The sequence below is a fragment of the Bufo bufo genome, chromosome 5 (genome assembly GCF_905171765.1).
Source record: "Bufo bufo chromosome 5, aBufBuf1.1, whole genome shotgun sequence".
Taxonomy (NCBI): Eukaryota; Metazoa; Chordata; class Amphibia; order Anura; family Bufonidae; genus Bufo; species Bufo bufo.
The window spans coordinates 115,441,555-115,465,900 of record NC_053393.1 but is presented as its reverse complement, the minus strand read 5'-3'; the positions used below and the strand labels follow the sequence as shown (position 1 = coordinate 115,465,900).

At 49.7% G+C, this 24,346-nt stretch overlaps 1 protein-coding gene across 1 annotated transcript in view; it reads left to right on the top strand.

The window, feature by feature from the left end:
- ORC5 (origin recognition complex subunit 5) overlaps positions 1-24,346 on the top strand; it is a 48,131-nt gene that overhangs the window by 9,748 nt on the left and 14,037 nt on the right. The window contains exons 5-11 of the mRNA XM_040432807.1: positions 133-207; positions 305-416; positions 8,479-8,609; positions 10,165-10,213; positions 14,515-14,605; positions 22,176-22,228; positions 22,416-22,528. Of these exons, the coding sequence (XP_040288741.1) occupies positions 133-207; positions 305-416; positions 8,479-8,609; positions 10,165-10,213; positions 14,515-14,605; positions 22,176-22,228; positions 22,416-22,528 (624 nt within the window). The remainder of the gene's footprint in view (positions 1-132; positions 208-304; positions 417-8,478; positions 8,610-10,164; positions 10,214-14,514; positions 14,606-22,175; positions 22,229-22,415; positions 22,529-24,346) is intronic.

The window sequence follows — 24,346 nt, the reverse complement described above, 5'->3', positions numbered from 1 at the left end:
GTTAAGCAATTATGCAAATAAAATAAAACTTTTATAAATTTTCACAGCCGACTAAAAATTCTTCTTGCTTTGAATTTCCTTGTATTATATGAACTAATCAGTATCTAAGAAGGCTAAACTTTCTCATACTAGGTCCTCGATAAGGCAGATGTACTCCGGGAAATGGATGCAAACCTTTTGCCAGGATTCCTCAGGCTTCAGGAACTGGTAAGCGCACATACTGTAGCTAGCTGCTTTACACAGGACACGTCCAGAAATGACGGTTGTCAGAATGTACATAACCAGTTTTCTTTGCATATTGCAGACCGGTAATAATGTAACTGTGATTTTCCTGACTGAAATAGCCTGGGAAACATTCAGACCAAACACAGGCTGCCTTGAGCCGTTGACCATATATTTTACAGACTACAGTAAAGGTACGTTTTCCCTATTTGAAACTTTTTGTGTAAGGGGTTGTCCAGGATTTTTATCTTGATGACCTATGCTGTTACCTTGCTCTGGTCCTGGAACTACACAGCTCTGTCCATAGTGCAGTGGACAGAGCTGGGAGCCGTTACCCGCTGCATCCATTACACAATGGACGGGTTTGTGTAGTTCTGGTGGCAGATGCCAGCACTGGAGCTCTCTTTCGGCATGGCAGGTAAGTGATTTTTTTAACTTTTTTTTTTTTTTTTTGCCACAAGTTGGATATCCCTTTAAGGGCTCGTCAGATGAACAATTTTCACATCCGAGAAAATCACAGCATGCAGCATTTTGATATGGACTGGCCTATAGAAGTCAGTGGGGCATTGAAAAAAAAAAAAAAAAGTTGTGTGGTCCATTTTTAACAGATGGTTGCTGGGAGCATTCTTTGACAGACTTGAAAAAAAAAAAAGAAGCTATGCTGATGCCATATGGATGGAAAATGCCCCATTGGTTTGACCTGTGTGACGGTTACACGGAAATCCTCACCTATAGACGCGACATGTTCTCCTGTCATAGTTATTGGACTGTAAACAATCAATAGAAAACAATTGCATCTTCACTAACATCTAACTGAATGTGTTAGAATATATCGGATCACACACAGAAAGTAGACATCCAAGATATTTTCATATGATTACTCTTGCAGATTTCTTGAAATTTGATTGATACTCAACATATTTCTGAGAAGGGGCCTGACGTTTCCCCCTAAACTTGCAAGTAGATTTGTGCAGTGAATAACCCTTCCCTACCTTTCTTCGGTCTCGGTTTACATTGCTGCAGGGATGGCTCGTGTCTTCTGCAGCCAGTAGTTTGCTGCAGCAGTCACATTTTGGAATCGCATGTATTTGCTGCAGCGGTGTAAACTGCACCCAAAAGGGAACCACTAAGGGGGATTTAAGATCCTCTTTTTGCATCCCAGTGTACATATATGTGATGGTGATAATGCCAGGGGCATTTATCTGCCGGACGGCGGCTCAAGTAGCAAGCTGTTCTTCAACACAAATGGTTAAATTCAGAGAATCCAGAACCCTTTTTGCATTGTGGCCACTGCCAACTGCCTGGCCCAGAAATATTGCGCTTGCACAGGATGGACCGCGATGGTGTGTGGTACTTGTTATGCACCAAAGGTGTAAGGAATGGAATAGGCATGAGATTTCAGGGCCAGGTGAGACAATGATTCTGAAGCCTGGTCAAAAGTGGGGGGCCGGTGGAGGAAAGCATTGGAGCGGAGGTCCGCTCAGCTGCATATGGATTAAAACCAGTTTTCTCGCCCAGTTTCCTTGGGGGACACAGAAGACCTTGGGTATAGCTCATCTCCATAGGAGGCGTGACACTAAGTGAAGACTGTTAAGCCCCTCCTCCACAGCTATACCCTCAGCCTGGAGAGAGAGACTGCCAGTTTTTTGCTTAGTGTCCAAGGAGGCAAGACACTCCCTGCTCTGCAGGGCTGTTTTCTCCTTGTTTAAATTTTAGATTTTTACTTTTTTCTTTTCTTTTTGTTCCAGATCATCAGGGATAACAGAGACGCACTAGACCTCTCTGTTCTCCCGGGGTTGAGCTGCGCCAGTGCCGGTCACCCGCACTGCTGCCTCCCCCACAGAAGGCAAGGTGGATCAGGGCAGCCCAGCTCCCCTACATCCCGCCAGCGCAAGGGTCGCCCGCACGCCAAGTCCCTCTTCCAGCGTCCTGCCACTACGGTGCCAGTAGCTGAAGGGGCGACCCTGCTGGAACGGACCGAGGGTGAAGACGGCTGTGGTAAGAGAGAGGCTTCTCCAGCCCTACGTTCCCCTCCCTGGCCTCCTGCGTGCTGGACCCCCATGCTGGTCCCGGCTGGACCTACGCTGGCCCCTGGGGTGCCGTAGGTGAACAGCCATGTTTCTGGCTCCAGGGCTGTCGCTCATATCTAGCTGTTGCCCAATAATTATATAGCCCCACACCACCACCATACTGGTGACCGCGGGGCGACAATACAATGCCCCTCCATAGGGGATTGCACAGGGGTGAGCATTGCATTGCTGTGGAGGAATATAGGGCCAGAGACCTGCTCCTAGCTGCCCCTAACACAGGGGTTATGCCGACCCTCCCCCTTACCGGTCGCAGATTCAGTACAGGGGGCCCGCGCTAGCTGCCCCTGTCTCTCCTCTACGGGTGCCTGTCCATTAGGGCAGGGGGTGCAGTGCTGGACTTCAGGGTCTCCCTCCTTACCGGTGTGCTAGGGCCAAGGGGCCGCTCCAGACGCTGCCGGACGCAAGGACCTCGCGGCCTGCATGTGGAACGCGATGCTCCAACAGGCCCCAGCCGACTGCTGATGCTTCCGGTCGGCCGGGTGCCGCAAACTTTGACCCAGGCTTTGGCCTGCTCGACCGCAATCCGGTCCTCTGTCTCTGCCGGCCCGCGGGGTGGGCACCCGCGGCCGTTGGTACATGCGTCAGCCGGCTCCCTCCAGGTCCCGGCTGACCGTCGTTGCCTCCTGGCCGGCCGGGCGCCGCAAAAATCTAGGCCCCGGCTTCGTGACCTACTAGGCCGCAAAATTCCGGCCTCGGTTGGAGGGGGCGGGAACGTCTCGCGGCGCGAATTCTTCCCGCCCGCAGGTCCCCCGCCCCCCAGGGGATCGCAGCGCCGCCCCCCAGGCCGGATCTTTGTTAACCTGTTGGGTACCGGCCATCTCCAAGGGCCGGCTCCCATCTAGAGGACCCCCTCTATGTTCTGGTGGGCTTCCTAATAAGCCTGTACGAGGCTGTGCCCCTGTATGGTGGCCCCTTTCTTGTCTCAAGAGTGGTTGTGTTTTTAAAAAAAAAAAAAAAAAAAAAGGGCTTCCATGGCGGGAATGGCTGCGCAGGATGCTGCAGCATGATACAGTAGTGCTGGCCGCACGCTATGCCCCCCTTCCGTAGGCAGCATGTCGCGCTCCCCGGCTGCAGTGCTGGCCAGCTGCATGTCTCCTTTTTAGGCGGACCCTTGCCATCTCCCGGGATACGGCGCTGGCCAAGTGTAGGCGCCCCTCTTCCGCCCGTTCTATGGCAGGACGTCACCTCTCCAGTTATGGTGCTGGCCATGGGCATGAACCCCTTCCTAAGTGGAATTCTGCGCTCTCTGGCCGCAGGCTGGCCATGTGCATAACTCCCTTCTATAGGTGGAATACTACATTCACCGGATCGGTGCTGACCATGGCACGACACCCCCCTTCCTTAGGGGAACGCTGCACTCACTGGATTTAATGCTGGACAGGTGCATGACCCCCTTCTGGGGCGGAATAATTGCACTCTCACCGGATACAGTGCTGGCCATGTGCACGACCCCCCTCCTTAGGGGAACGCGGCACTCTCACTGGATTCCCTGCCGGCCATGTGTGTAACCCCCTTCTTAGGCGGTACGCTGCACTCTCGCTTGTTCGCTGTCGGCCATGTGTATGAAACCCTTCTATAAGAGGAACTCCGCACTCTCGCCAGATGCGGTGCTGGCCATGTGCACGTCCCCCTTCCATAAGCGGAACACTGCACTCTTACTGGATTCACTGCCGGCCATGTGCATGACTCCCTTTCATAAGCGGAATGCTGCACTCTCATTGGTTTTGCTGCCGGCCTTGAGCATGCCTCCTTCTCTCAGGCGGCATACATACACTCTTACTGGCTGGGGTTGTTCTCTCGCGGTAGGTTGCTGGCCACGTGCCTGACCCTCTTCCATGGTTGGGTGCTTGCACTCTCACCGGATCCGCTGCCGGCATGGCCATGCCTCCTCTCCTCAGGCGACATCCATGCACTTTCACTGACTGGGTGTTATTGTGCCAGCACGTTGCCGGCCAGGTGCATGACCCCCATCCATGGCGGGATGCTCGCGCTCTCCTGGGATGCGATGCTGGCCATGTGCACCCCCCCCCCTTCTGGGAGGATCACTGCACTTTCACCGAATACGTTGCGGGCCGTGAGCATGGCTCTAACAGGGGTGCGCTGCTTGCACTCCCTTTGGAAATGGTGCTGGCCTTGTGCAGACCACTTCTCATTCCATGGGCGGAAATTTGTATGCTCTCGAGATTCACGGCTGTCCTTGTGTATGCTGTACTGGACGTTCCCCTTTCATGGGCGGAGTAGTTGCACTCTCACAAAATTCGGTGTTGGGTAGATTATTGCACAATCATTTAATGCTAGGATAATCCAGTGCATGCCCCCCTTTTCACCAGGTCCTTTTGGTGCGGGCCTTTACACTCTTGCCATCTGCAGATTTTGCCAGGTACCTTCCCCCCTTTTTCCGGGCGGACTGCTTGCGTTCCATCGCATGCTGGTACTGGTCTTGTGCATAACTCCTTTTCAGGTTGCACTTTACATTTCCGTGGATACTGTGGGACGCTGTGGCTGTGCGCTCTGTGCGTTGTTTGGGCCGTGTATGCCTTCTCCTCCCGTGGGTGGGTTGGCCTTCTCGCTGCCTGCAGGGTTGCTAGTACGTATGCCTCCCTTCTTCCTGCGACATACTTTTTTTCTCTTGGGGTGAGGTTGCTTGTCGCAAGCTTTGCACTCTTCTCTGAGGAGATCATTCTGTCCACTTATGAGCCCAAGGTGTTGTTGTCCAACACGCAACAATGAATGCTCAATGTATTCACAGCTGTATATCTTGTATATACGTAGACGAGCTCTGCTGGCTCGCTATTGCACTGAGCTGAGTGGTACCCTTTTTTCTGGTGTGGTCCCGTTGTGTCGGCACCCACCTTGTTCGTTGGCCTTTCCACCTGGGGAGTGTTCGGGGTTCCTTGATGCGTACCCATTCGTCATCCCGTGACATTGTTTCCCCACGCAACCGGTCGGGGTCGAGAGTGTTGTCTGCAGTGCCGCTCGACTTCTACGTTGGCTCTGGCGGGACTACGGTTCCCTCGCCTACTACCATTTCCTCCTCTCGGATGCAGTGTGGTATGGGTCCTTCCTATTGGCGCCCTTTGCGCTTCAGTCTGTTGCTACCAGGTTCAGACTGCTCCTCTCGGGTAGGTCACCCAACTCTTCTTGGGTGCTTGATTATCCAGGTCCTGGGGACCTCCACTTTTGGTTTCTTCAGGGTATTCGCCTGCTGCGAGGCGGTGTGCAGGTCGTCTCACAGAGTAGCGGGGATTCGGCTCTGCTTTTCCTCGCCGGCTCGGTTTTTTGGCTTCTGCTCTGGGTTTGTCGCTCCAATATGGCTTCTGCCCCGGCCAGGCCTCAGAGGCTGTTCCGTCGTTGCCCCCCCCCCCCTCTGGGGTGAGCATGGTTGTTCAATTGGATGGTTCCGGTGTTACTTGCGGTCTCGTACCATCTCCCTCGTTCTCGCTGGCAGTACTAGCTGTTTGCCGGGCCTACCGCGTTTTGTCCTCCCACTGGGTGCAGATTGCCTTTCCATTCTGGGCATATGGTCCTGCGGGACTTACTTTCTCGGTAACTTGGGAGGACTACCCTTCGGTCAAGATTGTCCTTGGATCTCCCACACCGGGACTGTAGAACTCCTTTCTTTGGTGGCTACATCGACTTGGACTTGGCCTGTCTTGTCTGGGCATCTGTCGGATGCTGGGCAGACCCTTCCGGTTTCTTCCGTCTGTCCTTCTGCCCCCCCACTCCGGTTGGATACGGGACTATGTTGTTCGGGGGCCGACAGGACCGTGTTTTTCCGATCCTTCGGCCGTGTTACTGGTCTGCGCCTGATCACATTGGGTTTTCTCCCGCTTGCTGGGTGATTCCTGCGAGCACGCTAGTGTTCGCTCCCGACTGTGCTTCGTCCGGGTTTGGTTGTCGGACTTAGGGTTCTTACCTGGGGTTTTGTGGGAAGCGGGGCATTCCCCCACTCTGCCTTTCTCTCCCTTGTTTTTGTCTTTCTCTAGTCCGGTCTGACCCTGGGACTGGGACTCTGTTACTTGAAGTGTCAAGTGTCTGCGCTGTCCTTCCCCTTCCAGCGTTTCCTGGCCCTCCTGGGCCTTGTCATGACCTTCTTCCACAGAGTGGCTCTTTGGTTCCTCTTTACCGTTTTCCTGGTTCCGCCCTGGGAACTACATACTGAGCTCTCGGCGCTCCAATCTTTCCCTTGGAGCCGTTGCAGAAGTTCTCCCTACTCCTTCTGTCCTGTACAGTTGTGTTTCTGTTGCCATCATGTCTGACGGGTGCCTGATTGGCGGCCCTTCGTGTCTGTGCCTTCTGTCCTTTTCCAGGACAGGGCTGTTCTCCGTTCTGTCCCTTCCTTCCTTCTGAAGGTGGTATCTGCCTTCTTATCAACGAGGCTTTTGTCCTTTTCCTCCCATCCCCGGGAACGGACGCTTTACCGTTTGGAGGTTGTTGGGCCTTGCAGTTGTTTACTTGGAGATCTCCGACTCTGGTCGGCGTTCGGTCTCTTGTGTTTCCAGGAGGTCAGTGCAAAAGGTTGGTGGCCTCCAGGGTGGCTTCCTCCGCTTTCTCAGAGTGGCTTTTGCTGTGGTTATCGCACCAATGCAGGGTTCTGCTTTCGGTGTCACCGTTCATTTCACCAGAGCGGTCGGTGCCTCCTGGGGCGGAGGCATTAGGTTTCGGCCATTTATTTGTGCAAGGCGGTCACTTCTTCCTTGCACACCTTACCGAGTTCCACAGGGTGCATACTCGGGCTTCGGCGTATGCTGCCTTGGGCCGCCTGGTCTGCAGGCGGTGGTTTCTTGATGCCTTCGGGTGCTTCGCCTTGGTGCTGTGGTCCCTCCCCTCTTGGACTGCTATTGAACGTCCCAAGGTCTTCTGTGTCCCCCAAGGAAACTGGGCGAGAAAACGAGATTTTTGTATAACTTACCAGTAAAATCTCTTTCTCGCTCTTTCCTTGGGGGACACAGCACCCACCCATTCTTGTTTTTTCTTTACACGGTTTCCGAGTTTGTTTTACCCGTTGGGTAGTTGGCTTGTTGGTTCCACTTTTGGACTTTGCCTTTTCTCACTACTTGGACACGCAACTGGCAGTCTCTCTCTCCAGGCTGAGGGTATAGCTGTGGAGGAGGGGCTTAACAGTCTTCACTTAGTGTCACGCCTCCTATGGAGATGAGCTATACCCAAGGTCTTCTGTGTCCCCCAAGGAAAGAGCGAGAAAGAGATTTTACTGGTAAGTTATACAAAAATCTCGTTTTTCTCAGAGATACAGTAATGGATAAGAAAATAAAAGCTATAGTTATTTTATGCTGAGCAAGGCCTGCCAGGAATTGTGCCTGGTTTACAAATGATTTTCCTGTCATAGACGCGTTCTAAAGGGGTTATCCAGTCAGGAACCAGGTGGTTTGCTGTGGTTCATGGTTATTGATGCTTTTCATCCACAGATGCTCTATCATTTCACTGACTGGACTACATGGTGCCATATGAGCAATTACTTATACAGAATAACTAAACTTAACTTCTAAACTGATTAAAATAAACACAACACATTATTGTGGTAGAAATTGGCCGTGGTCTTTTATTAAGGGTTACATAAATATAATATTACTAATAAAATCACCATAATAATTAAATAAATAAATAAATAACCAATAAATAAATACTCATTTAAAATTCATTAAATCCACAATTGTCCCCCCAGCAAAGCTGGGTGACTAACCCCCCTTCAATATCAGACCACGACTTCTTTTTCTTTTTTTTTTTTTTTTTTTTTAAAAAACAAGGGAGGGCGGGCGGGACGACGTCCTCTTCTTCCAGGGTCCGCGGCGGACAAGCTCCGGACCTGATGCGACCTTCCTTAAATATTCGAATTTCCCGCCCAGAATTCTCAATCACCAATCAGGAACAGGCAGAGAACAGGTACCTCAGCAACTTGTAGGCAACCAGGTACCAATCAAAATGCAGAATTAGAATCACCTCAGAAAATGTAAAATGAACATTCGTTAGAACACAAAAGGCGGGAAAAATAGAGACTTATGAATTACTATTAACCCTTATACTGATGCTCAATGACACCATGGTGGGCATTCCGTATGCCTTCTGTGCCCACTATCAGTATACCACTGCATTCGATGTCGTTAGATTTAGTTGTACTAAAATGCTAATTTTTGCCCCATTTTTCCAGGTGATCTTCAGAAGATTCTGTCCAGTGACCATCCTGAAGAATACTCACCTGAATTCTTTGCATCGTACATCAATATTCTGCTGGGAGTCTTTTACACCGTCTGCAGGGACATAAAAGAGCTTCGGCATCTGGTGACAGTTCTGATTAGTTTAAAGGGGTTGTCTCACTTCAGAAAATAGAATTTATTATGCAGGGGAAGTTAATACAAGGCACTTACTAATGTATTGTGATTGTCCATATTGCTTCCTTTACTGGTTGGAATCACTTTTCCTTCACATTATACACTGCTCGTTTCTATGGTTACGACCACCCTGCAATCCAGCAGCGGTGGCTGTGCTTGCACACTATAGGAAAAAGCGCTAACCTATGCGCGCCCCCACGGTCCTGGCCAACAGAGAGGCCAGCGCTTTTTCCAATAACGTGCACACACGACCACCGCTGATGGATTGCAGGGTGGTCGTAACCATAGAAATGAGCAGTGTATAATATGATAGAAAAATGAATCAAGCCAGCGAAGGAGACAATATGGACAATCACAGTACATTAGTAAATGCCTTGTATTAACTTTCTCTACATGGTAAATGCCATTTGCTGAAGTGAGATAACTCCTTTAATGCTGGAATGTAAATGCGCCCATATGTAGCTGAGATATTAAAAGGGTACTCACATCTCAAAAAGTGAAGGCATATTGCTAGGATATGCCATCACTTTATCATCAGCGGGGTCCAACCTCTGGGTGCGGCCTTCACTTCACTTTTTTTGAGTGAATAGGGCATCGGTGCATCTGTGGTGCAGATCCCCTAAATCAGCTCTGCAACCCCTCTCTTCTCAGTATTGATGAGATATGCTATCACTTTATAAGGTGAATTTTAAGCTAAGATTCTGTATAAATCCAACAGATGTCATAATATGGAGCTACTCTACCCTGTGAGCATTGGAGTATGGAGTGCCTGTGGCTCATTAGTACAGACCTCTGCAGTATGGTACTGATCACACTTTTCAATGCTCTGTTTGGAAGATCCCAAGTTTCACTGAAGTTTCAAAAACCTTTTTTATATCCAATTCTAAGGCCTTGTTTGGTGGGGGTCTGAGCACTGAGACTTCCACTGATCGCTAGAACGAGGGAAGAGAAACACTCACATAATGCGATCGCTCTCCTCGATGTGATCCAGGCTCAAAAGAAAGCCTATGGGCCTGACTTGGTTCCGTCTCCTGCAGCGAAGAGAGAGAGCGCACTAGGTGGTCACTTCTCTCTCTTCAGCACTGAGACCCTCAGTGATCAAAACCTTTGATATGATGCTGTGACATATCCAAATGTTTTTGAAATTTCAGTGACACTTTAAAGTATAACTGCAGTTTTTAACTAATGAATAAGTATCAATATATAAACTAAAATCTGCCTCATGCACATAGCAGAGGAATGTGCAGCAGACCGCATAACACGCAGAGTCCTCTGTAGCTCTCTTTGCTGCTCCATGTGGTTGACAGCTCTCTCTTTTGCTTCTAGGAAATAAAATTTCCTTAGTATGGCATCTGATGTCACATTTTTTATGGTTGAATTCTGTGCAAATCCACCAGAAAAAAATGATATCAGAAGCATACAGAGATACAGTATAACTTTTACTATATATTCAAAGTCAATCAGTAATTTTTGATTTATATTTGTTTTTCTTGTGTTTCACACAGGCTGCACTAAACTTTCCAAAATTTTGTGAACCTGTGGTTAAAGGAGAAGGTAAGACTGTTTTCATGGCCTCATCGAGCAGACAGACTCTTAAGATTTTTCTCTGGGAATGGTGCTTTGTACGAAAGAAACCGTGAACGGCCAGAAAGCAATCAAAATAATTTTTGCTGCAGACAGGATTCTTAACCCCTTCCCGACCAGCGGCGTAATAGTACGGCGCGCTGATCAGGCGGGTGCAGGAGCTGCGCCCGCCCGATCAGCTGCAGGGGACAGGCTGTTCCCGTTAGCCGGACCCCTGCTGTATGCGCCGGCATCGATGAAAAGATCGATGCCGGCGCATTAACCCTTACTATGCTGCGGTCAGCGCTGATCGCGGGGTGTGTCGAGGGAGGGAGCTCCCTCCCCTTCGGGTCCCCGTGCTGCTGTGATGGGGACCCGATGGCGGGAAGGCAGTCCGATGCCTTCCACAGGCATCGGTGCTGCTTTCCATGTAAAAGCCTGTGAGATCCAGCCCCCTGGATCTCACAGGCAGGAAGGCTGTTAGTGTATTACAGTGTGTAATATACTTACAGCCAATGCATTACAATACAGAAGTATCAGACCCCCAAAAGTTGTGAAAAAAAAATTAAATAAAGTTAAAATAAAGTTTTGCATAATAAAAAAAATAAAAGTTTCAAGTAAAAAAAAAAGCCTTCTTTTCCCATAATTAAGTAATGAAAAAATAGGAAAAAAAAAGAGAAGTATACATATTAGGTATTGCCGCGTCCGTATCGATATATAAAAATATCACATGATCCTGTCACGAGGGTGTCAAGAACCACGCCTGACTCCGTTATACCCGGGGTCAGGAAGTCGCAGCGGTTGGCTGCACGCTCTATGTAAGATAGGGCTGTTTCCTTATGGTAGCTTTCTGGGTTTGCTTTGCAAACCCTTTTGGCTCACTCAGGGATCCGTAGCTCCTTCTCCTCAGCTGTTCCTTGTCCAGCACTCCCAACCTCCTTATATTCCTCTCTCACACTTCTCTGTTTGCCAGATATAGAGCTTCCTGCCTGGACATCTATTCTGACCCTCTGGAGCTGTGTTGCTGCGTTCTCTGGTAGTTGGTCCAGAACGCTACCCTCCGGATCCCTGTTGGACCTTTGTGGTCTATTGTGGTCGCCCACCTGGGTGTATGTGTTTGTCTGTTTTGTCTGTCCTCTCCCTGGTGTTTCCCTCTTAGTGACAGTGGTGCGGACTAGCGATCCCACCGGCCCGTTCACTATCTAGGGAAAGCCAGGGTTTAGGCACGTGATCGCCGCACGGGTGAGGAACCCGTCTAGGGACGTCAGGGCAGTCAGGTGCCAGCCGCAAGGTGAGTTAGGGGTCACCACCTTTCCCTCTCCCTTGGGCAGGGCTTTCCCTTTTTCCTCCCTGTGCGTGACGCCGGTCATTACAGATCCACCCTGTCAAGCGAATGCAGTAAAAAAAAAAAAAAAAAACTGTGCCAAAACAGCCATTTTTGGTCACCTTCCCTCACAAAAAGTGTAATACCAAGCAATCAAAAAGTATTTAGCCCAAAATGTTGCCAATCAAACCATCATCCCGCAAAAAATGAGACCCTACCTAAGACAATCGCCCAAAAAATAAAAAAAATATGGCTCTCTGAAAATGGCAACACAAAAACGAGATTTAATTCTGTACAAAAATGCATTTACTGTGTAAAACTTAACAAAAATAAAAATTATAGACATATTAGGTATTGTCACGTCTGTAACAACCTTCTCTATAAAAATATCACATGAGATACCCCCTTAGGTGAATGCTGTAAAAAATGTTTTTTAAAAACTGCCAAAACAGCCATTTTTTGTCACCTTGCCTCACAAAAACAAAAAGTGTAATAGCAAGTGATCAAAAAGTCTTATGTACCTCAAAATGGTACCAATCAAACCGCCATCTCATCCCAGAAAAAATGAGATCCTACCTAAGACAATCCCTAGAAAAATAAAAAATAGGGCAGTCAGAAAATGGCAACACAAAAACAAGATTTCATTCTGTTCAAAAATACATTTACTGTGTAAAACCCCTCAGGTGAATACTGTAAAAAAATATAAAAAAACTACGCCAAAACAGCCTTTTTTTCACCTTGCCTCACAAAAAGTGTAATTCCAAGTGATCAAAAAGTCTTATGTACCCTAAAATGGTACCAATGAAAAGGTCTCCTCATCCCGCAAAAATGAGCCCCCACATAAGATCACTCAAAAAATAAAAACCAATGGCGCCCATAAACCAATCCATCAAAATCTGTGCTGCAAAAGCCATATGGCACTCCTTCCGTTCTGAGTCCTGCCATGTGCCCCCATAGCAGTTTACTACCACATATGGGGTGTTGCCGTATTCAGGAGAAAATGGGTAACAAATTTTGGGTGCATTTTCTCCTGTTACCCCTTGTAAAAATTAAAAATTTGGGGCTAAAGCAACATTTTATTGGAAAAAATGAAACTTTTCATTTTCACAGCCAAGTGTTTTCAAATTTCGTAAAACACTTAGGGGGTCAAAGTGCTCAGTACCCCCCTTAATGTATTCTTTAAAGGGTGTAATTTCTAAAATGGGATCACTTTTTGAGGGTTTCCACTGTAGGGGTACGTCAGGGTCTCTTCAAATACAAAATGGTGCCCAAAAACCATTCTAGCAAAATCTGCCTCCAAAATCCATATGGCGCTCCTTTCCTTCTGACCACTGCCACGTGCCCATAGAGCAGTTTACCACCACATATGGGGTATTTCTATAAACTGCAGAATCAGAGTAATGCATATTGAGGTTTAGTTTGCTGTTGAGCCCTGCTGTGTTGCAAGAAATAATTGATTAACATGAAAAATCTGCATTTTCCTTTAATTCTTGTGGAACACCTAAAGGGTAAACAAAGGTTGTAACATCCGTTTTGAATAGTTTGAGGGGTGTAGTTTCTGAAATAGGGTCATTTATGGGTGGTTTCCATTATGTAAGCCCCTCAAAATCACTTAATAACTGAATTGGTGCTTAAAAAAATGGTTTTGGAAATTTTTGGGAAAATTAGAAAAATGGCTTCGAAACTTCTAAGCCTTCTAACGTCCTAAAAAAATAAAATGACATTTACAAAATGATGCCAACATAAAGCAGACATATGGGGAATGATGACTGATAAACTATTTTATGAGGCATTACTATCTGTCTTAAAAGTAGAGAAGATCAAATTTAGAAAATAGTGAATTTTTCCAAATTTTTGGTAAATTTGGGATTTTTTAGAAATAAAGGAAAAATATATTGACTCAAATTTAGTACTGTCGTGAAGTACAATGTGTCACGAGAAAACAGTCTCAGAATGGCTTGGATAAGTAAAAGTGTTCCAAAGTTATTACTACATAAAGTGACACATGTTGGATTTGCAAAAAATGGCCTGGGCAGGAATGCAAAAACTGGCCCGCGGTAGAAAAGTTTAAGGGCCCTTTAGACGGGCCGAGAATCTTGAAGATAATCGCTAATGAGTGTTCATAGGAACGCTTGTTAGCGATTATCTGATGGTGTAAGTGTACTGCCGATCACCCGATGAACGAGCGAAAAGCTTGTTCATCGGGTAATCTGATCGTTTTTACATACACAAAAATCGGTGTTTGTTGGCAGCAGATCGTCCTGTGTAAACACGATCTGCTGTCTGCAAACAACTAGTATGGGGAAGAGCAATGGCATTAGCGATCGCTCCTCCCCATACTATGGAGGAGTTTGATGCATGTAACTGTAAAGGGACCTTTAGCTTCTGAATCCTTACTTTCCTTCTAGCTCAAGGTCCCTTTACACAGGACTACAAAGCAGCAGATTATTGGGAAGGAAGCATTCCTTCCTGACCATCTGCTACTCACTGGTGGAGGAGACCGCTGCATTTATGTCTGTGGGGTGCTGTAATGTAGTCACATCACCTCTATTATTATTGTGTGAGCAGTAGTCCAACACAAAAGGCATATAACCTTAACCCCTTCCCGCTCTGTGCCGTAATAGTATAGCTCTGCGGCCGTGCTATTGCACTGCAGTGATGGCACTGGCATAGGAGCTGGGACCTCTCCATTGGTTGTTGTACACATCCGGCACCCCGCACTAACAACCGAGATCAGAGATTACGTCGATCCACGTTGTTAAAACCTCTTAAAGATGCTGCACTCGGCAGTAATCACGGCATCTAAGTAGTCAGAGAGAGGGAAGGGGCTCTATTACAGTCTTCTAGGAAGTTTCAAAACTCCCACCCCAATGTCTTGATTATAGCATGTATTGCCATCTACAGGTGCAATGGCTCATGTGTCTCTGCCACAGGAGTCTTCTGTTTTTTAATGTGTTTATATTCTCAGCAAAGGAAACTGACGCTCATAAATTGTGGAGGAATATCGAGCCACATTTGAAGAGGGCCATGCAGACTGTTTATCTCCGGGAGATATCAAGGTATGACGCCTCTGTTAGTAACGACTACATAGACTGCTGCAGCGAGGCTGGATGTAGTTATCTTTATGATGATTAATAAATTCTGCTGGCACCATTGATCACCATTGATTTAGTTCAATGCAAAGAAATAAAGGAATGGGCTTATCTGCAATCCTGCCATAAAATAACCCAGGCCGTTGTTTGGACCCTTATTATGATGTTCCTCTATTTGAACCACTTCAAACCATTGTCACCAGGAAATTCAGAGTTAGGGTGGTGTTTTTTGGCTTGTAAAAAAAAAACACCAGAGAATTCCAATAGGTTTTATGATTCTGGAGAAAACATACTTTCTCGTGCATGGCATTGGGGGACACAGCACCATGGGTATATGCCCAGCTGACACTAGAAACAAAAAAAGTGTTGCTCCACCCAGATGGGCTATACCCCTCTGCCAGAGCCGAGAGAGATCAGTCTTGTTCTAGTGTCCGTAGGAGGCAGACATGGCCTGCTATCTTTTTTCGCAGGTCATCCTGCTAATTTTTTATTTTAGTTTTTTATTTAATTTTTTCTTTTTCTCTGCTGCCGGTTTCGGCCTGCTGCAGGGGAGGCTCCATCGTGTTACACTTTAGTGTACTCAGGTACCTGGCAGCCACCCAGTCCCCAGTTAAAGCTGCTTCCGCAGTGGAATTCCGGTAGTCCCACGGTCCCCGTGTTGAGTCCGCCGAAGGGGTGGTCACTGCTGCGCTTGAAGACTTCGGAAGGTGAGTAGGGATCCAATCCGTTGCAGGGGTTCTGTGGTTCTCCCCCTCCTCTCTCTCCCTCCTCTCTCTCTCTCCTCTCTCTCTCTCTTTCCACCTTCTCCTCCCTTGGCCTAGTAGCTGGAGGAACATGGTGTGGGGGGACGCTTGGGGGAAGCCCTCTTCTGCTCTACTTCCACTCAGTTCCCCCCTCTCCCATGGACCGGGGTACCTGCATGGCTCATGCCTCCGTTCTGGGGCCGGCTCCGGAGGTCATTTTGGGTGCTTCTGTTCCCCTCAGCACTATGTCCCTCCCGGCAGCTCCATCTTACTTTAGGCCCCGGCTTTTTCGGCCTACTAGGCCGCAGGTCACGTGGGGCGGAGCTTTCTCTCCGCCCACTCCTGGCTTCCCGGGCTCACTTTTTCCCCCTCCCCTCCGTGGGGGGAGCCCCGGGAGGCGCTTGTTTTCTCTCCAATCCTCTGTCAGCGCGGGCTTCTGCCGGTCACGGAGGGCGTTCCCTTCTTCTAAATGCCGGCTCTTTCCTCTCCTGCACCCGGTCGCCATCTTGCTGCTCCTCTCCTGCGCTGCGGCTTCTTTTTCTGGGACACAGCACCTTTGGGTCTGGTAGGCAGCCCTCCGGCTGACATTTTTCCTTGCAGGCTCCATCCTAAGCCCACATGTCTTCTTCTGGTCGGGACCCCACTCCCCCTGCTGGGATTTCTACTCATTATGCATGTTCTCTGTGTAATAAGAAGTTTCCATGCGGCCAGTCTAACTCTCTCTGCGCACAGTGCCTCGACCCCAGGCCCGCCCAGGCCACCCCTGCGGTCCCCTCCGGGTCGGTTCTTCCGGAATGGGCTGCTACCCTGTCCCAAGCCATAGGGAACCTTGCCAGCCTCTCCCAATCCTTGGCGCAGTCTCTGGACCGTTTGCCTGCTCAGATTGCGGCCGCCTCTAGCAGGGACTCTCCCACTCGTAGGGTCTCGGCCGGGTCCCACTCTTCCTCAGCTTCCTCTGATCATTCCCAGGATAAGTCTGAGACGGGCGAGATTTCTTCTTCAGCCTTTTACGCCGCTCCTGGGGACTCCTCTGCTTCTGATTCTGAATCAGAGCAGTGCTCGGCGATGTCTGCGGCCATACAGGATCTCATTAAAGCCGTCCGGGACGCGCTCCATGTGCTGGACGATCCTTCTTCCTCCTCCCAGGAGTCGGTGTCCTTCCGCCGTTCCAGACGTTCCGCTGTGGTTTTCCCTAATCACGTAGATCTTGACGCTAAGGAGTGGCGTCACTCTGATCGGCGCCTTCACCTTACCAAGGCCTCGGATGTCTCTTATCCCTTTTCTGAGGAATCCGTCAACCTCTGGACGGTTCCTCCTCTGGTAGATCCTCAGGTGGCACGCCTGGCGAAGGCCACTACCCTTCCCCGAGCTGATGCGGCTTCCTTGTCGGACCCCGCTGACAAACGGGTCGACTCCTTGGCCAAGTCCGTGTTCGTAGCAGCGGGTGCCGCCATCCGTCCTGCTTTTGCCGCTTCCTGGGTGGCCAAGGCCTGCGCAATCTGGGCCAAACAGCTCATCCGAGCCTTACCTCCAGACTCGGTCCAAGGGGAACTGGCAGTGCTTGCCTCTCAAATCTACCAGGCGTCCAAGTTTCTTTGTGATGCCTCTATGGAATCGGCTCGCCGCTCCGGCCGTGCGGCCGCTAACTCTGTGGCCAAACGCCGCACCATCTGGCTTCGTTCTTGGGCCTCCAAGAAGGCTCTAATTTCCCTTCCCTTCCTCGGTGGGAAGCTTTTTGGGAAGCGTTTGGAGGAACTTATCTCTGAGGCCACTGGCGGTAAGAGTTCCCTTCTCCCCCAGAACCAGCCTCGCCGCCGTCGTTTTCCTGGGTCGTCCTCTCGGGCGCAGACCTTTCGTTCCTTTCGGGCTCCTTCCGCCCGATCAGACAAGAAGTCCACTAGGCCTTCCTTTAAGGCCAAGCCCTCCTTTCATGCCAAGCCCAAACCTGCTCGCCCCCAGTCCACTAAGCCACCTTCCGCATGACTCGGCCCCGGTCAAGGTGGGGGGGGCGCTTGTTCGCCTTTCAGAATATCTGGCAAGCAAGTGTGGAGGACGCTTGGGTTCTGGAGGTAGTCTCCTCCGGATACAAGATCAAATTTTCTGGTCTTCCGTCGGGACGGTTCTTCCTGACGTCGTCCCCTGCCAGGGCAGACAAGATTTTTCAGGCCATTCGTTCCCTTCGCTCTCTCGGGGTCATCGTTCCGGTTCCAGAATCAGAACGCTTTAAGGGGTTCTACTCGAACCTGTTTACGGTTCCCAAGAAGGACGGTTTGCTCCGCCCAATCCTGGACATGAAGGCACTCAATCACTTCGTCCGTGTCCGGCATTTTTGCATGGAGTCCCTCTGGTCGGTGATCGCCTCCTTGGAGGCGGACGAGTTCCTGTCGTCCATAGACATTCAGGACGCTTATCTCCACGTCCCCATTGCCCTCTCCCATCAAAGGTTCCTTCGCTTCGCGGTGGGTTCTCTTCATTTTCAGTTCGTCGCCCTGCCCTTCGGCCTGGCCTCTGCCCCGAGGGTTTTCACAAAGGTGCTAGCGCCTCTCGTGGCACTTCTCCGTGCCAGGGGGGTTGCATTGGTGCCTTACCTTGACAACCTTCTGATCCGGGCTCCGTCATTGGAGGACAACCTGTCCAGCCTACGCATCACCCTCTCGGCTCTTGCCCAATTCGGGTGGCTCATCAACCACTCCAAGTCCTCTCTCATCCCATGCCGGAGGATGCCCTTTCTGGGCATGATCTTCGATACTCGCCTCGGGCGGGTGTTCCTTCCCCCAGAGAAGATTGCCTCTCTTCAGGCGGGGGTGACTCGTCTCCGCGACGCGTCTCCCTTGACCATCAGGATGTGTATGCGCGTCCTGGGCAGGATGGTGGCCTCCTTCGAGGCCATTCCCTATTCCCAATTCCACTCCCGGGACCTTTAGTTGCTCATCCTATCCAGGTGGGACAAGTCCCCGGCAGGCCTCGATCGCCAGACCCGCCTCCCTCCCAAACTTTGCCAGGATCTCTCCTGGTGGCTGAATCCTCGGACGGTGTAACTGGGCCGGGCTTTCCACCCCCCCCCCCCCCAGTTGGCGGGTGATCACCACAGATGCCAGCCTCTCGGGTTGGGGGGCGGTCTTCGAGTCTCTCACTGTCCAGGTTCTTTGGTCTGTTCAGGAGTCTTCCCTGCAGATCAACGTCCTCGAACTCAGGGCGATTTTCCTGGCACTGTCTCACTGGACTCCCCGTCTCCGCGGTCTTCCGATCCAGATTCAGACGGACAATTCCACCGCCGTGGCCTATCTGAACCACCAAGGGGGCACCAGTAGTGTGATGGCCCTACAGGAAGCCTCCCGTATCCTGCGGTGGGCGGAGAAGCACGTTCCGGTCCTCTCCGCCGTGCACATTTCCTGGGTCGACAATTGGGCGGCAGACTTTCTCAGTCGTCAGCTAGTCAACCCGGGCGAATGGTCTCTCCGCCCAGAAGTGTTCCTCCACCTTTGTCACCGTTGGGGAACTCCGGACGTGGATCTCTTCGCGTCGCGGCTCAACCGCAGGCTCCCGTGCTATGTTGCGCGGTCCAGGGACCCTCAGGCTCTCGTGGTCAACGCCCTAGTTCTGCCTTGGTCTCAGTTCGACCTTCTGTATCATTTTCCCCCCATTCCTCTCCTTCCTCGAGTGCTCAAGCGTCTCAAGGCAGCCCGAGTTCCGGCGATCCTGGTGGCTCCGGATTGGCCCCGCAGGGCGGGGTACGCGGATCTGGTGTTTCTGCTCGCCGACGTCCCGTGGCGACTTCCTCCGCGCCACGATCTCCTTTCCCAGGGCCCTCTGTTCCACCCTAATTTACCTCAGCTTCGTTTGACGGCGTGGCCTTCTGTCCCGTGGTCTCTCGGACTCGGTCATCCGGACGATGCTTAACGCTCGCAAGCCCCAGTTGGCCCGCATTTACTATCGGACCTGGAGAGCGTATTTTGCCTGGTGCGAATCTGGTCGTTTTCGCCATCTCCATTTCTCTGTCCCTAACATTCTGGCTTTCCTTCAGACCGGATTTGATAAGGGTCTTCGCCTGGCTTCTCTCAGGGGGCAGATTTCGTTCCTCTTCCAGCGTCCTGTGGCCTCGCGGGCCCAGGTTAGGACTTTTCTCCAGGGTGTTGCTCGCCGAGCCCCTCCCTTTCGCTTTCCGGTGGAGCCGTGGGCCCTGAATCTCGTCCTGGACGCCCTTCAGTCATCGCCCTTCGAGCCCTTGGCAGAGATCTCTCTGTAGTTTGTCTCGTTTAAGGTGGCCTTCCTCGTGGCTTTCACCTCCATCCGCCGGGTTTCCGAACTTGCGTCACTTTCTTGCCGTTCGTCTTTCCTGGTGTTTCATCAGGACAAGGTGGTATTGCGTCCTGTTCCCTCCTTTCTCCCGAAGGTGGTTTCCTCGTTTCATATTAATGAGGAGATCGTCCTTCCTTCCTTCTGCCCCAATCCTTCTCACTTTAGGGAGAAATCCCTCCATTGCCTGGATGTGGTTCGGGCTCTTCGCCTCACGGAACCCTTCCGTCGTTCGGACTCTCTTTTTGTGGTCCCGGCGGGCCCTCGTAAAGGTTTGCCTGCCTCCAAGGCCACCATTTCTCGCTGGGTTCGGTCGGCCGTCAAGGAGGCCTATGTCGCGAAGGGGCGGACTCCCCCTTCCAGGTTGACCGCACATTCGACTAGGGCGGTTGGGGCTTCTTGGCCGGTGCGTCATCAGGCATCAGCTTCTCAGGTCTGCCGGGCCGCCACCTGGGCGTCGGTTCACACTTTTTCTAAGTTCTACTATATTCTTTCCTTGGCTTCTGCTGATGCCAGTCTGGGACGCAAGGTTCTGCAAGCAGCTGTGCTTTAGATTGGTGGCATGGCGCTTTTTTCTTCCCTCCCTAGGGGACTGCTTTGGGACGTCCCATGGTGCTGTGTCCCCCAATGCCATGCACGAGAAAATTGGATTTTTTGTACTCACCGTAAAATCCTTTTCTCGTAGTAGGCATTGGGGGACACAGATCCCACCCCCTTCTTGAGTTTCTTCTTGTTTGAAGTTCTGGCTTTTGCCTAGTTTGGTTGTCGGGTTTCCCCAGTTGAAGACTTGTTGGCTTTCAGTTTTTGGTTCAGGTGTGGCGTTCCTACTGCTTTTGTACCGACTGATCTCTCTCAGCTATGGCAGAGGGGTATAGCCCATCTGGGTGGAGCCAACACTTTTTTTGTTTCTAGTGTCAGCCTCCTAGTGGCAGCTGGGCATATACCCATGATGCTGTGTCCCCCAATTCCTACTACGAGAAAAGGATTTTACGGTGAGTACAAAAAATCTAATTTTTAATCCATGTGCAAACAAGCAGTTAAATGCACTGACAACGGCCCAAGCCACTCTGTTCACCCTTGCATCTCCTGCTTCCTCTCCACCGTCCCCCTCCCCTTGATTGGGCCGGGTTCCTGCATAGTCATCTTGCCTTGCCCTGTCAATCAAGAAGAGCAAGGGGCTGGCTGAGGAAGCAGGAGGAGCAAGCGGTCACTGAAAGGCTTGGGCCCTTCCTTCGGTGCACTTCAATGCCTATTTGCATAGGCATATCTAGCAGTCCTGTCGATCTGCCCTAAATTCCCAAGGTATAAATAGCGCTTGAAAGTAAAGATGAGACTACACTTGCACTGAAATGGTGTTTGTAGATCTAAGTTTCTCCAGATTTATGACTGGGACTTCGCTATCAAACTGTTTGCATAGACACCAGGGGTGGCCCTGGAAAAAATAAAAGTGGCCCCATGTTGTAGGCGGGTTCAAATTGACTGAAGGCAGGGATAACAGAAATAGTGTCAGCAATTCTTATGGTGCAGCACAAGATACTGCTCCTACAAAATCAAATACCACAGTGCAGCATAAAATACTGGCACCCTCACCGCAGTATTCAACTGTATCACCGTCCTGAGGATGGCAATACAGTTGAATTCAGGAGGGCACCTGCAGCTGCTGGCCAGGTGCCTAAGTACCTGATGATCCTAGCATTAATTAATGGTGAGAGCTTCAGATTGTTATCAACCCAGCTGGCGGCTATGAGGAGGTCTCGGGCAGCCCCGTGGACATCGGTCCACCAGGAAATTTATCTGTAGGATCTATGGCCAGTCCACCCCTAATAGACGCATAGCTGTGGTCCACCTGATTAAAGCACATTTTGTGTTGATCTGAGACTCCTTTCCTGAGTTATGATACTTTTTCTTAATTTACAAGTTAGGCCTTTGGTGCATTGAGGGCGTCACCACTGCTTTTGTTGCACCCAAGCTCCACGCCTTACTGTGGACAGCCCCTCCCTTGCTGCTTTACCACTGCCTTGCCCTGTCAATCAAAGCAGCCAGGGAGGGCCAGGCCACATAAAGGAGCAGAGCTTGGGTGCAACAAGAGCTATGTTGATGTCCTCATTGCACCATTATAACTAGGGAACCGAGCCTCGGATCAACAAAGGAAAAACAGCATTTAATCAGGTGAACCCCAGATATGTGTCTATGCAAACAGCTGGTGACCGATTCCCTTTAAAAAGTCACAAAAAAAAAAAAAAAAAAAGTCCCAAACACACTTGCACAGGGGGATGATGCAGTAATCTAGAGTAACATTTCTATAAAAACAGTTAGGTTTAAATTTGAGTCAAATTTAACACACAGCATGAGCCATTTAATAAATTTGATGCAAACTATGTCCACACAGACTCAAGGGAAGGTGACTTCAAATGTTACCTTACTGTTAAATTCCCCCCAAAAGTATTGTTTTATGGAATTTTTTCTAAGGAATGTTATCATTTCATGTTTTTTCTCAGCTCTCAGTGGGAAAGAATCCAACAAGAAGACAGGGAAGCATCCCAACTGAAAGGTGATTTTTAAGGCATTGGCCCACATTTACTAATCCTGTGTAAAAGTAAGACTGTCTTAAACTGTGTCAGATTTATCGCAGTGGCTGGTGCTGAATTAACCAGCCACTGTCCAGTCTGAGTTTACACCCTCTTTGTTGGCTTAATTTACAAAAAAAAAAATACTCCCAAATTTTTGTGTCTTTACAGGGCTGTCGGCACATGCTCATGTAGAATTGCCGTATTACTCCAAGTTTCTCCTCATAGCTGGATATTTGGCTTCCTACAATCCCGCAAGAACAGACAAAAGATTTTTTGTAAAGGTATGTTGTGGCTTTTTATATTTCATTTGATTTTGACCATTGCAGGATTACTTTAAGGGGTCCCCTTAAAAAAATCTTGAACAATGGTCTTAACTAGAAAAAGGACATTATACTTGCCTCTTTCTGCAGAGGGGTTTTCTGCGCCATTGGGTTGGTCCTCCTGTCACTGCTTGTTTACAAATGGCAACGGTGATGTGCTGCTATATGGTACATGACCACCACAGCAAATCGCCTCAGATCAGATGTAAAAAAATAAATAAATAAATAAACGTATGTTGCTTGCTCCGGACAACGCTGCAGATCCAGGATTCACTGCTTGCCGCACCGCTTCTTCCGGCCTGCGCTTCATTGTGACTGGACGTCGCACAGCCTCAGGTCACAGTGCGCGCCTACGTGCGGTGTGTGGTCAGGGAACAATTGGACTCGGAAACATACCAGGGAGGTTAATCACCGCTAGCGCTAGTGCGTCTTATAGTCCGAAAAATACGATATATATATTTTTTTACTTTTTTTTTTTTTTTTTTTACTTTAAAGAGGACCTTTCACTAGTTTAAAAACTAGAAACTAACTATATCAGTGGGCAGAGCGGCGCCCAGGGGTCCCCCTGCACTTACTAGTATGTCTGGGCGCCGCTCCGTTCGCCCGGTATAGGCTCCAGTGTCTGCAGCTCCCTCTGTTGTACTGGGCGGAGTTTTTGTATTAGGGTTGTCCCTTGCTGCAGCGCTGGCCAATCGTAGCGCACAGCTCAGCCTGGGACTCCCAGTACAACAGAGGGAGCTGCAGACACCGGAGCTTATACCGGGCGAACGGAGCGGCGCCCAGACATACTAGTAAGTGCAGGGGGACCCCTGGGCGCCGCTCTGCCCACTGATATAGTTAGTTTTTAAACTAGTGAAAGGTCCTCTTTAAGTCACCGTTGCTTCTGCAATAGATTGCATTGAACTGGTAAAGCAATTCAGTACTCTGTTATGTCATTATGGAGCCCTGCCACCTGCAGGGCTCCATAGGAACTACAACTCCTGTGTGACCAGGGCTTTTTTTTTATTTTAAAAAGATTCTGTCACCTCGTTTTAGGTTATAGAGCTGCGGACATGCACAGCTAGATCGCCGCTAGCATGTCCGCAATATACCTGTCCTATAGGGCTGTGTCCTTTTATTGTGTTTAAAAAATTATTTTAGAGATATGTAAATGAGCCTTGTAAGGTGCCCAAGGGGCTGTACGAACCGCATCGCGAGATTACCGCAATCTAACTGTGAAGAAAGCAGGAGATTCGGAGGTGGCAGGCGGTGCTGGGTTCCTTCGCAGGGGGGCGTGGCTGGACAGAAAGTATGCGGCTTCCGGTCTTAGCTCTCTCAGATGCCGTGGTCACATTTGACCACAGCATCTGAGGGGTTAAATGTCTGCGATCGACATTATCGCTGGTCGCAGACATTAACCTCAGGTCTATGCTGTTTTTTATTTTATAATTTTTTTTAAAAGCAGATATCCGGCCGTTATCTTTAAAGATCGGACTTACGGTGGAGGTCCAGAAGGGGTTAATACTTGTTCTATCTTGGTACAGAAGTATTGCAGTGTATTATTCAAATACCGTATTTTTCGCCCCATAAGACGCACCGGCCCATAAGACGCACCTAGGTTTTTGGGGAGGAAAATAAGAAAAAAAATATTTTTAACCAAAAGATGTGCTTTTGGTGGGTTTGGAACTAATGGTGGTCTGTGGATGGCACTATTACTGGGGATCTGTGAAGGACACTGTTATGGGGGGGATCTGTGGATGACGGACACTGTTACAGGGGGGATCTGTGGATGACGGACAC